General features: G+C 43.6%; 2 protein-coding genes across 5 annotated transcripts; one reads left to right on the top strand and one right to left on the bottom strand.

Moving 5' to 3' along the window:
* The first annotated feature begins 303 nt into the window (after positions 1–303).
* On the top strand, positions 304–2,119 carry Gos28 (golgi SNAP receptor complex member Gos28). Its single transcript, XM_071699116.1, has 5 exons — positions 304–484; positions 805–980; positions 1,066–1,247; positions 1,340–1,408; positions 1,548–2,119. The coding sequence occupies exons 1-5, from the start codon at positions 451–453 to the stop codon at positions 1,783–1,785; spliced, it is 699 nt and encodes a 232-aa protein (XP_071555217.1). The 5' UTR covers positions 304–450; the 3' UTR covers positions 1,786–2,119.
* A 180-nt stretch (positions 2,120–2,299) lies between these two features.
* On the bottom strand, positions 2,300–12,767 carry Sno (strawberry notch). Of its 4 annotated transcripts, none has more exons than XM_071699113.1 (16): positions 12,583–12,767; positions 10,909–10,999; positions 10,655–10,762; positions 10,337–10,555; positions 9,952–10,086; positions 9,730–9,867; positions 9,288–9,655; positions 8,878–9,130; positions 8,464–8,789; positions 7,723–8,368; positions 7,151–7,595; positions 6,599–6,982; positions 5,958–6,524; positions 5,562–5,875; positions 5,335–5,462; positions 2,300–5,276 (listed from the first exon to the last, which is right to left on the bottom strand). In XM_071699113.1, the coding sequence occupies exons 1-15, from the start codon at positions 12,583–12,585 to the stop codon at positions 5,356–5,358; spliced, it is 4,104 nt and encodes a 1,367-aa protein (XP_071555214.1). In that variant the 5' UTR covers positions 12,586–12,767; the 3' UTR covers positions 2,300–5,276; positions 5,335–5,355. The 4 variants fall into 4 exon arrangements, with proteins under 4 accessions (XP_071555214.1, XP_071555213.1, XP_071555215.1 ...); XM_071699112.1 differs by lacking the exon at positions 12,583–12,767 and adding an exon at positions 11,551–11,984; XM_071699114.1 differs by lacking the exon at positions 12,583–12,767 and adding an exon at positions 11,551–11,984 and having other exon boundaries at positions 10,337–10,519.
* Positions 12,768–13,161: the final 394 nt, after the last annotated feature.

Below are 13,161 nucleotides of genomic sequence, written 5' to 3'. Positions count from 1 at the left end.
ACATTTTTTAATAAAAACATTTTTTAATATTTTCTTTTTTGTCATAAAAAATGACCGCATTATTATAGTTAATGCTTTAAAAAAAAATTTTTTTTGAAACATTTATCTTTAACGATCTATCCATAGTATTATCAGATGATGTATGTCAGGACAAGCGGAGCAGGTTTAATGTTATCCGATTGGTCGAAATTTACTTGTGATTTTCCTCAACGCGTAGCCGTCTGATATGGGCTTAATGAAATTAGTGCGCGAGTGCAAGCGCAGAGTGCAGCAAATCGTGAGGTCGCTACGCGCTTTTTCTCAATTGCACTGCACTCTGCACTACCAGCTCTGGCACTACTCTGCAGCGGTCTCTCGTTGCGTTTTTCCCACGTTCGGTACAGGAGGAAGGGTGTTATGTGACGTTTTACGTGTCAATCCACGAACGCGTGCGTTTGCGATCCGCGCTAAATGGCTAGCTCGCTAAACACGGTCGACTGGGAAGGTAAGACTCACGTTCTGCCGAGGACGCAGCGAAACTTCGCGGATACCGTTGGACGTTTAAGGGAAGAAAAAGGGCCCCGCGATCTTTGTTTACATTGTCAGATGAGTGTCCCGAAAATGCGGGACCGTTCTGCACGTCATCCTAGATAATGACGTTATCTCGACGTCGACGATGCCGTTCGTGCCTCCGCGCGTTGCATTATTTGCGATGACACTCCGAGTTGTAAACATAAAAATGGAGCACGCTTCCTGCTAGGATGACTTTTTCTTCACGCCTTCTGCATAGAAATTGCAGCTGAGTCACGCGGGTTGTTGTTGCAGATCTGAGGAAGCAGGCGAGGCATCTGGAGAACGAGATCGACGCGAAGCTAGTGGCGTTCAGCAAGCTCGGCATAAACACAGGTGCGAGATATGTCAGCACGGAGGAGGTTCCTCTCCTGGACGAGGAACAGGTGTTCGAGAACATGGCGTCGGAGATCGAGACGCTGCTCTCCAAGGTAGATCCTCTTCATCTTTCTCCTCCCGTACGTGCGCGAGCACGTCAAACGGATGTACACTGATTTGAACTGACGATCGACGCAGTTGTTCTCCATAAACGAGAGGATGAGCGAGTTGCAGCCCAACGGAGCAGCTATGTTGCACACAATGCAGCGCCACAAGGAAATACTGAAGGACTACAAGCTGGAGTTCAACAAGATTAGAAATAACTTCACGGCTAGGAAAGACCGCGAGGACCTTCTAGGCAGCGTCCGCAAGGAAATAGAGTACGTATACAATTATGTCTGTCTTTGCTCAATGTACATTAGTATTTTATATCGATAAAAGCCTAAATTAATCTTGTATCTGGTTTATGTAGCAATTATAAAAGTGCGAGTGGATTGAATCGGCGCGAGATGTACCTCAAGGAAAACCAACATATTCACAAGTAAGCTAGTTTGATCTTGTTAATATAATAAAATTGAAATACATTATTAATGTCGTCTTAAAAATATTGTATTGAAAAGTTCTTTAGATATTTATATTTTTTGCTGTATATTATCATATATATCTTTTCTTCTTTCTAGTTCCGACCGACTGATCAATGACCAAATAAGCATAGCGATGGAGACGCGGGATCACCTGATGACTCAGAGACAAGCGTTCAAACGTATACGAACCCGATTCAACGACATCTCCAATCGATTTCCGGCGGTAAACAGTCTGCTACAGAGGATAAATCTGCGTAAGAGAAGAGATTCTGTTATACTCGGTCTCGTCATCGGTGTCTGTACGTTTTTAATGCTCCTGTACGCCTTTCATTAAAGAATACCAAGATACTTCCATCTCCAGGTAGCGATTACTTCACCGTGAATTTTGCAATACGTTTCAGTAAAAACATATACATACGTTTAAGAGGTACAATGGAGATCTAATAAACACGTAGGAAACGTAGAATAATAGGGTAAGCGAGATATTGTACATGTGCGTCGCGTGAATGATCGAGCAAGTGTACCTTCCCACTTGCATTCGAGGTGCACGAAGAGAAGTTCGTCTGTAGTTTTTTTTATACCGAGATACAAGACGTGGAGATAAACAATGTAAGTGGAACTTTCATCCACGTTCAAAACGTTAACTTATAATAAATGTTAAAATATGATAGTGTCTCATATTTGTTTGTAATTGCGCCGATTATGTGGATTTGCTTGGTTTCCCGAATTATTTTAGAAGCAGAACACGAGGAAGATTATATATAGATATATCGCGGTTTATTTATGTTTTCTTGTGACGATTAGTTTTTTTCTTTATAAGTAGGTTTTGGTGGACAATCATCAGAGACTTTGCGGTAAAATCATTTATATTTCATATTTGTATAAACCAATAGTTTTGCATTCTGCGTCACATAACACATTTGGTGATAACAATAAAAAGAAAAAGATGTATGCTGATTTAGCAGTTGTTTCTTTGTTATACGAAAAGGGAATGAAGCGTTGATCAATTGGCTTGATAAAACACAGAACGGGATCTTTAAAAAGAGCTCTCGGACGCGAAAAATGGTGAGTATCGTCGTCGTTTCGGGTAAGAATTGGTTTTACATACACAAAGACATTTATACATGCATATATACACGCGGCGCACTCGCTCTCACCCGTGAGTCATCCGCGAAAACACAGCACGTTACGAAAAAAGGAATAAATCATTTCACTAGAAAGCGCGACGCCTGTTTCCACGTGTACTAGATACCACATTTATAAGTCGCGTCTGGAAGATAGGAACTCAAGCGAGACGTAATTGTAAAAAAATATCGAATACAAAACGCGCCCCGTACATCCTAAAGTTTTTCTCCTTCCTTACAGCCTTGATATATATATTTACATTTAGTTTAGCTTCGTTAGAGCTTCTTATAAATTACGTTACGACCTCCCGTATTAAAATCCTGTGCCTGAATCCAATTGCCGTCTATCGCGCGGATCGTGAGATACCGAGCTCTGAATTGAGACGCGGTTCAATACCTTCGAATCGCGTCTACTTCCGCTTCCCGTATTTCGTTAAAGTAACGCAGCAATAATTAATATATCACGTTTTTACGAATAATTGATAATACCTAAAGGAATTAAATCTACGACGAGTCTCGCTCCAACGCTAAATGTCGCATTTTCCTCCGTTCTTTCGCCGATCGAAACAGTACCGATTATTCGTTATACGGATATTTCTACAATCGGATGTTTCTTCTTCGATGGTATTCTTTATAAATGTAATATATAGTTGTTATCCAGAAAAACGCGCGATGTTTCTACCGCGGAACGATTCTTTCCGACGAAGATAACTGTGGAAACAGGTGGATGACGAATCTCTTTCTCTCTCTCTCTCTCTCTCTCTCTCTCTCTCTCATTCCCTCGTCATACACAGACGCAATACGCGCACGCTCTTAAGAATTAAATCACTAAAATGAGGATTCTAATCACGGCTTGATTCTATTTAACTGTTCAGACAGTACTCTACGCTCTAAGTCTGCATCTTTGAAGATTTATTATACCATTAGAGATGATGGATCGCGAGGCCCATATCACCATTCGTTTCTCGAATCTTCGTTCAAACGTACAAACGGACAGACAATCTACATCCAATATACATGCAGGCCGCACTGGTTGCTAGTTTATGCATCTGAATATAAATATATCGGCTGTAGATACTATTTTCTTCAATCTAAATTCTTTTTTCCATTTTTTTTTGTTTTAAGGCTAATTAGTTATAGGTGGAGATCGTCGGGAGACGAGGCGTCGTGTCTCGGACAATTTCGGAAAATATCTCGTTGAGGTATATAGGAAGGTATCAGACACGGGACGTATCCCTGATGTTCCGTCTCAATTTCGTAAAATCGCGCGAAAGAATACAGGCGAACAAAATAAAAAATTATGACTCTCTTGTCCGAGAGAAAAATAAAAGATTTTATGTATTATAAAATTATAACTTGAGAATATCACAAATACTTTCTTATTTTACTTTCATACATAAATATTTCGCCAACAGGTTAATCGATGATATTTATGATACATCGTATAAAGATTAGCAGTAGTTGACCCTGTCGGGAACGTGACTTTTCTTACAATACATTCAGACATGTAGAACGAAACATAGACACATTTTACGAAAATGTATATTTTAACCGATTTATATTGTCGCAAAATAAAAAAAAAGCAAAAGGAAAATATAACTTGGCACTTGCACAGTAAATCACGTCTCACAAGTTCTAATCGGAATCGGTGGAATCGGAAAAAGCACATCCGCGATACCCATGTGATTACCTCGTCTCTCCAGATCTAGATAATATTAATGATAGTTTTGTAACGGTAGAGCACTAGTATTAATATATAGCTGTAGTAATTTATAGTAAAATGGTATAGTAGTAACAGTAGCAGTAGTGTATATGCGTGTGTCCGTGTGTGTGGTATGTCTGTTAGCATCTCTTTAATCGTCGATCGATTTAACGATCGATTAAACAAAAATCAAAGCTGTCGCGTATACCTCTATTACTTTCCGAAGAGGATCGATTGCACCGATCGTCTTGCTATTCTCAATTAATCCCTTCGGCAATTATCACGTTTAAATGGATTTACTGGCACTATCACGGTGAATAGTCGATGCTCTTCGGACGTTAGCGCTACGAGCTAGCTCAAAACTGAAAGTGTTTCTAAGTCGTATGGACTATTAATCAATTATACTCCGCGTTTCCTCAAGGAAAATACGTGCTCTGTCGTTTCTCTAAGCGATTACGCTCGCTCGCGACACATTCGAGACATATAGAGTCTGCATACTCAACTACGTACCACACGCTACATCCGTCTGCTAGAATCTCTGGGCGAAAATGATTAATGGCGAGATAAAAAATAAACTTCTTCTAATTATAATCAGCGTGACAAAGATGTATATATATATATATATATATATATAGAGAGGAGATGACAAAAGGAAGGATCTAACTACTTAGAAATCTACATTGGTATGCGGCGGGTGAATGCTAAAATTTCTCGCGAACAATTGTATAGACATGACAAAGAAATAAGCAGCAAGTTGTAATCTTAGCCTTGTCGATTGTTAATCGGAAGCGTTTACTCGTGTTCGCTGATTAACAGATTCAATCTACTTGGTAGCGCGTCTCAACGGTTTCAGGCAAGTAATATACGCGCTATCACGGCTGCGCTCGTTAATTAATTCCTCTTCTCGCATATGGACGAAAGGTTCAGGAAAAAAAGGGGTCTTCCTACAGTCGCGGCATGCTATGTCACGTCGAGAGCCTCTCTTGGTCCTATTTATATCTACAATGGTAAAGTAATTTTAGTAACTCGCGGAGATTATCGGGGAGGATAATCTTACCCACGACACGAGACTCAGCGCTTAAAACGTCTGCTCCTCCGTCTTCTCCGCGTCAGAGGAGAGCGCTTGACGCAATGACTCCATGCAAGATTTCGGGATAAGCGTCCCGACAATCTTCAACCCTTCATCTGTCACGAGAATGGAAAATTGTTAAAATGTTTTCAAATCTTGTCGGAACATTGATGTCAAACATTGGATAGTAAGCATAATCCTCAAGCTAGACTTACCCGTACGCAGCCGTATAACTTGCATCTTGGAGTTATGCCCGGATCGTGCGGCGAGCACGTTTTCCACGCGGCTCCAAACGCTTAGAACTGAACCGGCTAATACATTATAGGAACGTCTTCTTAGTCCCACTTCGCAGTCTATACCGATGGTGGCGTTTTTACAGTTGCCACTCCAATACGCGTGCGAACACGTGTTTACGGAGGCCTCGTACTGTTGTGTCCAGTGCGGCTCCGCCTCGTCTGCGCTCACCTTCTTGTATTTCTTCTCTAATTCGCCTAGAGTCTCTTGTCGTAGTTGTAGACCCGTATTGGGCCTGACAAAACGCGATCATTAGCTTCCAACGTTCAAGAATTATTATGTTTGTTGATACACAATGGGATTTTAAACGACTGTACCTGTACACCATATAAAGCTGATCCTTCTTGCTTTCGGACTTTTTCTTGCCGCTATCTACCGCGACCGCGAGAATGGCCGTCTGTTTGCCATTACGGATCTGATGACTCAGATAGAAACCCTCCTTGGATCCAGTCAGCTCTGAGAATTTGTCTGAAACTTCGGACCAGCTCATACCACGCTCGACGTGAACTACGTGCAGTTCCGTTGGTGCTTTGCCGGTTGCGTGCTTCCGCAGAAACCGGTAGAGTCGCACCCTACGAACGTTCTCGCCTGATGTGCCTAGATCAAGAATTCCCATGTCAAAGCGACCGGTCTTCTTGGCCTGAGTCACAATGGCGTTGAGCGTGTCGGTGAAGTATTTGAACAGACGATTTTGCAGATCGACTGGCATCCCGAGGATACGATTCAGGAACTTTGACATATTGTTGTAATCCTTGTCGAGGGTAAGCACACCAGGCGTGTTCTCGCTGTTGCAAATCAAACCGACGCCTACTAGCGCGTCCGCCACATCCTTGAAGAAATCACCGTGATAATCCTGAGGGGGTGGTACCAACGGCGGCTCGTACCTGAAATTATCAAATCGAATTAAACACCCATATTCCACATGGATGATTTCTGTGTACTTTTAATCGATACGAACCCCATTATAGTCTTCATCGTCGCTTCCAAAGCTGAGCGACCGTATTTGTTGTCGATATTGAACTGCGAGAGATCTCGAGTCTCTGTCGCGCGACGATCGCCGTGCGTTAACGCACCCAGACTTTCCAGACGCTTCGCGACGATCGAGGCGAATCGCCTTTCCCCGGCCAGGTCCGATATGAGAAATATGTACTCCGGCGCGTTGACCTGATTTGATCGATGCGTTCGTCCGAACTGCTGTATCGCTCTGTCCGCGCTCCATGGCAACTCGAGCGTGATATGCACACGTCGCATTTGATTTCTAGCTCGCCTGTCACTTTGTAACGATATACCACTACTGGCCGCTTCAGAGATTATCGCTACGGTCTTCTCTCCGTCCATAAACCTGATGCATACAAGGATAATATTCAATAGAATTCAACCGACATCCAATTCGAAGGATCAATATAAATTATCATTATAGAAAAGTATCATCCTAATAAATCTGTGAGTCATTAAAAATTAGTGTGTAAACATAAAAATCATTATATAACAATTTGTACTTGATACACACCTCTGCTTTTCCGTTAAGTTAAGAGTTTCTAAAGGAACGTCCACCTCTGACCTGGACTCGTACTCTATTCCACCATCTTCCCTTTGCACAACGCGACCCTTTCTACCTGTCATCTCTGCGACATTTTCTGGCCCGCCGAGTTCGTCTATCAATTGATCTAGCGTATTTGGCGGCAATCGTTCGCCAAGAATCTCTATTTCCGATAATAATTCTTCCTTCATGCTACAAGCCCTTTCAATAGAGTCTCTAGGCGGTGCCTGATTGTGAGGCACACCTCCGCCCATGGCGCTCATAGGCCCACTGATCGCCGTGTCGCCGTTGCGTTTATTTTTGTTGCTGGATTGTTTATGCACTAGCATTGACTGGATTTTATCCTGCGTGCTCAAACGTTTCTTCGCGGGCTTCTTCTGCTTCTTGCCCTTTTTCTTTCGCCTATCCCAAGGATCTAGACATAGTAAACAAAGACACAGTATATAGTAAATATAGTTCTGAGAGCAAGCAAAATACAGTTCTTTTCTAATTAAAAATGGAGATCAAGTTACAGAATAAAAATTTATAAGATTAATATTTACCAACGTCAGAATCGCTGTCGCTAAAGAACGGATTGAAATCAGAACTGGCGTTGCTCTCTTCGTCCGTATGATGATCGTCTTCACTTTCGGTGCCACTTAATTTGTACTCGGAGCCGGAACTGTGAGCGCCGTTTCTGTCCTCGTCTGATATTTCCTCTTCTGATGACCAAGAGCGCACTTTCTTTGTCGCACGCTGCGCTGCTTGCCGAACCGGCTTCCTCTTGCTGCCTCCCGCAGAACCGCCAGCACCGTCTAAGTCATCATCGTCTAACTTGAATTTTGGTGGTTCTAAACCAAGGAGACGCTGAATGCGATTACGATCTGGCGCTGGAAAATGTTTTTCCACTAGCGTTTGCAGAACTCCCTTTGCAGTAGAAACGAAGTCGCTAAGTTCACCGTCGTCACGTTCCAACTGCTCCAAAGTACGTGCCTCGCCGGTAGACTGTAGACCAATCACCACACATTTACCGCATTTGACCGCCTCGCGAGCCACAGACACCGCATGTTTCACTTTCGCGGCGATACAGAGATATTTGAAGAAGCGTTGATGCGCCGACCAGAATTGGCCCCACATCGTTTTTTTCATACGATTCTCCGCATCTATCAACTCTGCCGCTTCCTGGAACCTCTGCATCGCTTCCACCCACTAGATCGAAATAAAATTGTGTGATTATGGGAACAATCAAATGTGAACAAAATGTTTTATTAAATTTTTTTTATATTTATCTTTGCATGACTCACCAATCGCACAGAGTGATCATAAACTTTCGTGAAATCCTTGGAAAGAGGTACTTCCTCGATCTTAAAGGCAACACCGTGAAAACTCAATTGCCGAGCAATATACATGCCGCGCAGCTTCATATCCATCGCTACGATCTCCATCGCGCCGACTCCGCGCTTCTCCACGGCAGTGATAAAGCCATTGAACTCCGGGAAAGGCGTGCCCTCACCCCACATACCTAATCGTACCATGTAGGCCATATTGCGAGGTTCAGAGGCGCCGGTTGCGCTGGCATATACGACTCTAGCCTTCGGAAGCTTATTCTGCAGTTCCAAAACTGTTAATCCTGCAACAAGTTTTATGTTATCGGTAAAATAACTTGAAGCTACTCAGACACTTCAAAAAAGTTTTTGCGCATGAAATTCTACTCCAACCTGTCTTAGTAGGTTTTGAACTTCCGGTAGGACACAGATTCTTCGCCCGGTGACACTCATCGAAAATTATCAGACCGTCGAAATCTTCGCCGCACCATTGCAACAGCTGTTTCAATCGGCTCTTATATTTCCCGCCACTCTGCGACGATTCACCGATTAATGCAGAATACGTGCTGAAGATCACACCTTTCTTCACATTACCGTTCACAGCTGACGATATTTTTGCGTATTTAAATTTATTCAAAGGATGTACCTGCAAGCCGATTTTTTCATTGTAATTTACGATCGACTTATCTTCAATAATTATTTCAAATAATTAAAATTAATATTTATTGTGAAATTAAAAAAAACTGAGTTTCAACATCAATATACATATATTCAACACAATCTAACGCAGATAAATTACGTACGTCTATTTTCGATGCACCTATGTCCTTCAAGTCGCGCTCGGCGTCGTATTTAAGATCGTTCGACACCGACACCCAGATGGCACGTTTTCGACCTTTCAAGTAATTCTCGTATATAATACCGGCTATAGTCCTGCCTTTGCCAACGCCCGCGCCATCGCCGATCAGAAATCCGGCGCGTGTACCGTCGGGTAAGAGATGCTCGTGCTGTTGAGAAGCGTACGTGATGGACTCGAGTTGAAGCGCAGAGAGCGCACCGGATCGTATCGATTCCTCCGGTATGGAGACCTTGTACCAAACATCTGTTGGCTCGACGCTTGACAAAGAAGCTGTTTCCACAACCGGATCCGGATGCTTTCGTCCGAGTTTGACTGTTGATTATCGCAAACTTTAATTCAAAGCAAGCCGCGCATAAGTGAATAAAGTTAATAAACATTGATCGTACGTTTTGTTGGCATGTAATCGGCGTAAGTCTCGGCGACACCCATATCTTCGTCGTCTACTTCTTCCTCTTCTGGAATATTTGGTTGCATCAATTTTGTCGGATCACCTGCATTCATCCACATCTGCGACACTGCCTTCCCTATAATAAAATTATAAATAGTACGTGTTTGCCACGTAAGATGTTCTTTCGATCAGAGAATCTTTATTAAGGTATCGCAAATACCTGAAAGCCCTGACCAATTGGGCTGTCCATATCCAGTTTGATTAAGTAACTGAACGAAAGGATTAACTCCCATGTTCATTCCAGGCATACCCATGAAACTACCCATCAAAGCATTCATGTCCATGGCAGTCATGTCTAGGAAACAATTCAATATTATTGTAACATATGTATATATAATTATAGCAATTGCATCTCGATTAAATTTAAAATTATTATAAATTTAAGATATAAAGTTTTATTTATAATTCAGTGATCAGTGATGTATGTGCATAGATAATATTCATACATACATCTTTGTAAAAAAAAAAGAAACATTTAAAATGCTAAATCGCGAGAAGCAAAGTTTCTATGTAAAATTTATTAGAATAAGAAAGAAGATACATACTTGACTGAAGAAAAGCAGCAGGATTAAATCCTACTAGTCCAGGTGGAAAACCAGGATATCCACCAGTTGCTAACTGATTCAGTTGATTCAATTGACCTGTGCCAGCGAAATTTGGTGGAGTACCTTGAGAGCCTCCCACACGCACCATCTCGTAGCCTGGAGCTGCTGCTTTTGTCACTAAACCTCCAGGAATTTTATTACCAAATTTTTGATTTAATTCTAAAAATAATTGTCGCAAAAAATAGATTTTTGATTAAACGAGAGATGTGTGTGCTAATAAAAAATTACTCGCATTGCTTTAAATATTATGTGACCTACCGTTTAACGCTCCTTGTGTTTTTTCCAAAGAATTATCTGGCAAGTCTACTGGCTTCTCATCTTTGATACTTCCAATTCCAGCGGCAGTCGCCAGATCTTTACCCCCACCTAGCAAATAGTTTTTTATATTAGGTTACAAATAATCAGGTTAAAATTTTATGTAGGAATAGTCGTATTATCTTGTGCAAAATAACAACTCATAAAACATCTAATTGCAATAAAATATACATATGCAAAGTACAAGTTTAACTTACCAGGTACTTCAATTTTATCGGGATCCTCTTCATCGTCAAAGTCACTCCCACTGGTATCATCGCTCACTCCGTCATCATACTTTTTTGTTGCCTGCAAAAATACACGTCGCAATCGACAGATTCAACTTGAATTGCAAAAGTAAAAATCCAAATTAAGAGCAAAAAAGGAATATATAATCTATCTATACAAATGCTTGTTCGTGATAAAACTACAGCATTCAATTTGCCAAAATGTAAACCGCCAAGTAGATACTAAAATCGTAAATTATTATAATCTCATTGGCTCTCTGCTGCAAATTCCAATCTTAATTGGGAACATGCATTGTACATAGATAATGAAATTCAAAAATATTCTTCATAAACGAGTGAGCATTCACGATTCTGAGATCGCGTGGCGACGCACCAGAACGCGAGTCCCCGCTGTTCAGCATGAGAACAAAAAAAAAAAACGAGGGGCGTCATGCTCACGAGTCTTTAGGTTATAGCCGTTTCTCTACGTAGACGAGGGAAACGAGTACAGCTAATTTACGCGCTAGCCCTGGCAGGAAGCGCGTGCCCTGAACTTAGAGATACACTTCCGTTTCCCCCTCGTACTTCCTTTCAATCTTTCTCTCGGAATTGGCGATTAAAAAAAAAACCTACCATGACAAACCGAGCGCCGCGAGACCTCGCGCGCTACCTCGTCGCGACGCGTGGCGGTGCTAGGACGTGGACGAGACGATGACGGCGACGGCGCTTCGGCGAGGTATCTCGCTGGTACCTTCGACAGGGTGTTCGCGGGTCCCGAGACGAGCGAACGACGTATATTTCGTCTTTTTTTTCTTCTTTTCTTTCGACCCGGTTCAAGAGCGCGTGCTGCGTCAAGCGGGCATCGCCGACGACAATTACGTGGCGTCGTGCGTGAGCTACGAGGACGATGCGACGAACGTTGGCGATCCACGGCCGAACCGGTCCATCTCACGCGCTTGTCGTCGTCGGTAAGCAACGCGCGCGCGGTTCACGGCTCGAGAGCGCGTTCGCTCGGCTGCACGGCTGCCGCCATCTTGGGCCCCGTCCCGTCGCCCGGCACTTATCCCCCCCCTCTCGGCCGCCGCGAACGGTGCGAAGCTACGCGCGGGTACAAAAACACCCGCGCCCGCCTGAGCTGCGCGTTGCCGTCGCCGGGCGGCGCCACCGGCGCCGGCGGGTTGGACGCCGCGCTGTTGCCGGATCGTCGCGGGGGGCGACGAATAAGGGCAGACTCGTAGGGCGCGCGAGAGCCGAAAAATCGTCGCGTTTTCACGACCGATCGCTGCGCGCGGCAGGGCGGGAGGGAGGGAGCGCGAGATTCGTTTTCTTCCCTCGCGCCTCGCGCCGGCGGGTGAAAATGCGCGCGGAGAAGAGTCGCGAGTTGCGGAAGCGGAAGCGTCACGGGAAATCCAATGTCCCTCGGCGTTTCCGTTATCGAACGCTCTCGTGACTCCCCACGATTTTTAAATTAGGATCGCCCGCGAGCGCTGCGGAGATTCGCGATGAATTTTCCAGCGATTCGACTCGATATTCGCGGTAACGAGGCTTACGAATTGATTTGGTGCAATCGCGAAAGCCGGTTGTCGCGATTTAAAAGACGCGCTATTTAAAAGAAGAAAAAAAAAGAATCAAATATGTATCAGTTTTGTTGCTTGAAGCACGTACCATTTCAAACGGACGATTCCAAGATCTAAGACGTCGTCTCGCGTCTTCGCGTCAGCGAAACGCTACGTGAAGCCGCTCGTCGAAGGTTGGACGGTCAACAACTTGGACTTCGTTGGCGGTGTTTTTAACGCAAACCTGTTTATTCGAGCACGTGCGTGTACGCGATTGTAACGCGACTGTGACGACGACACCAGACGACAGACGAAGCTGCTGTATCACCATCGACGGGGCACTATCAAAGGTCGCCGTCCATATGAAGATTCACGCAAGCTTGCAGGTTTCGTGCGCAGTCGCGCCCTCTTGGAAGATACAGCGGTCAGAGCAAGAAACGTTGATCCAGCACGCGCGAACGATAACCGCGGAATAATAATTATACAAAGATGTATAATATTCTCGCATCGCAGGGATGTATAAATATTCAAGAGACATCGGGATAACGATAAATTGTGCAATCAGTGGCCGCGTTATAGGCTAAACGTTCGGATTTGTATCGAAATGCTCGAAAGGAGTCGATAACAACAGTTCTCTGTTATTATCCGACTCGCGCGATTTTCAACCACGATGTCGCGCGTCATATAT

Source organism: Temnothorax nylanderi, unplaced genomic scaffold (assembly GCF_030848795.1).
Source record: "Temnothorax nylanderi isolate EJ_2023f unplaced genomic scaffold, tnyl_v1.0 TNYL_tig0017_pilon, whole genome shotgun sequence".
Taxonomy (NCBI): Eukaryota; Metazoa; Arthropoda; class Insecta; order Hymenoptera; family Formicidae; genus Temnothorax; species Temnothorax nylanderi.
This window is presented reverse-complemented; position numbering and strand designations above follow the sequence as displayed.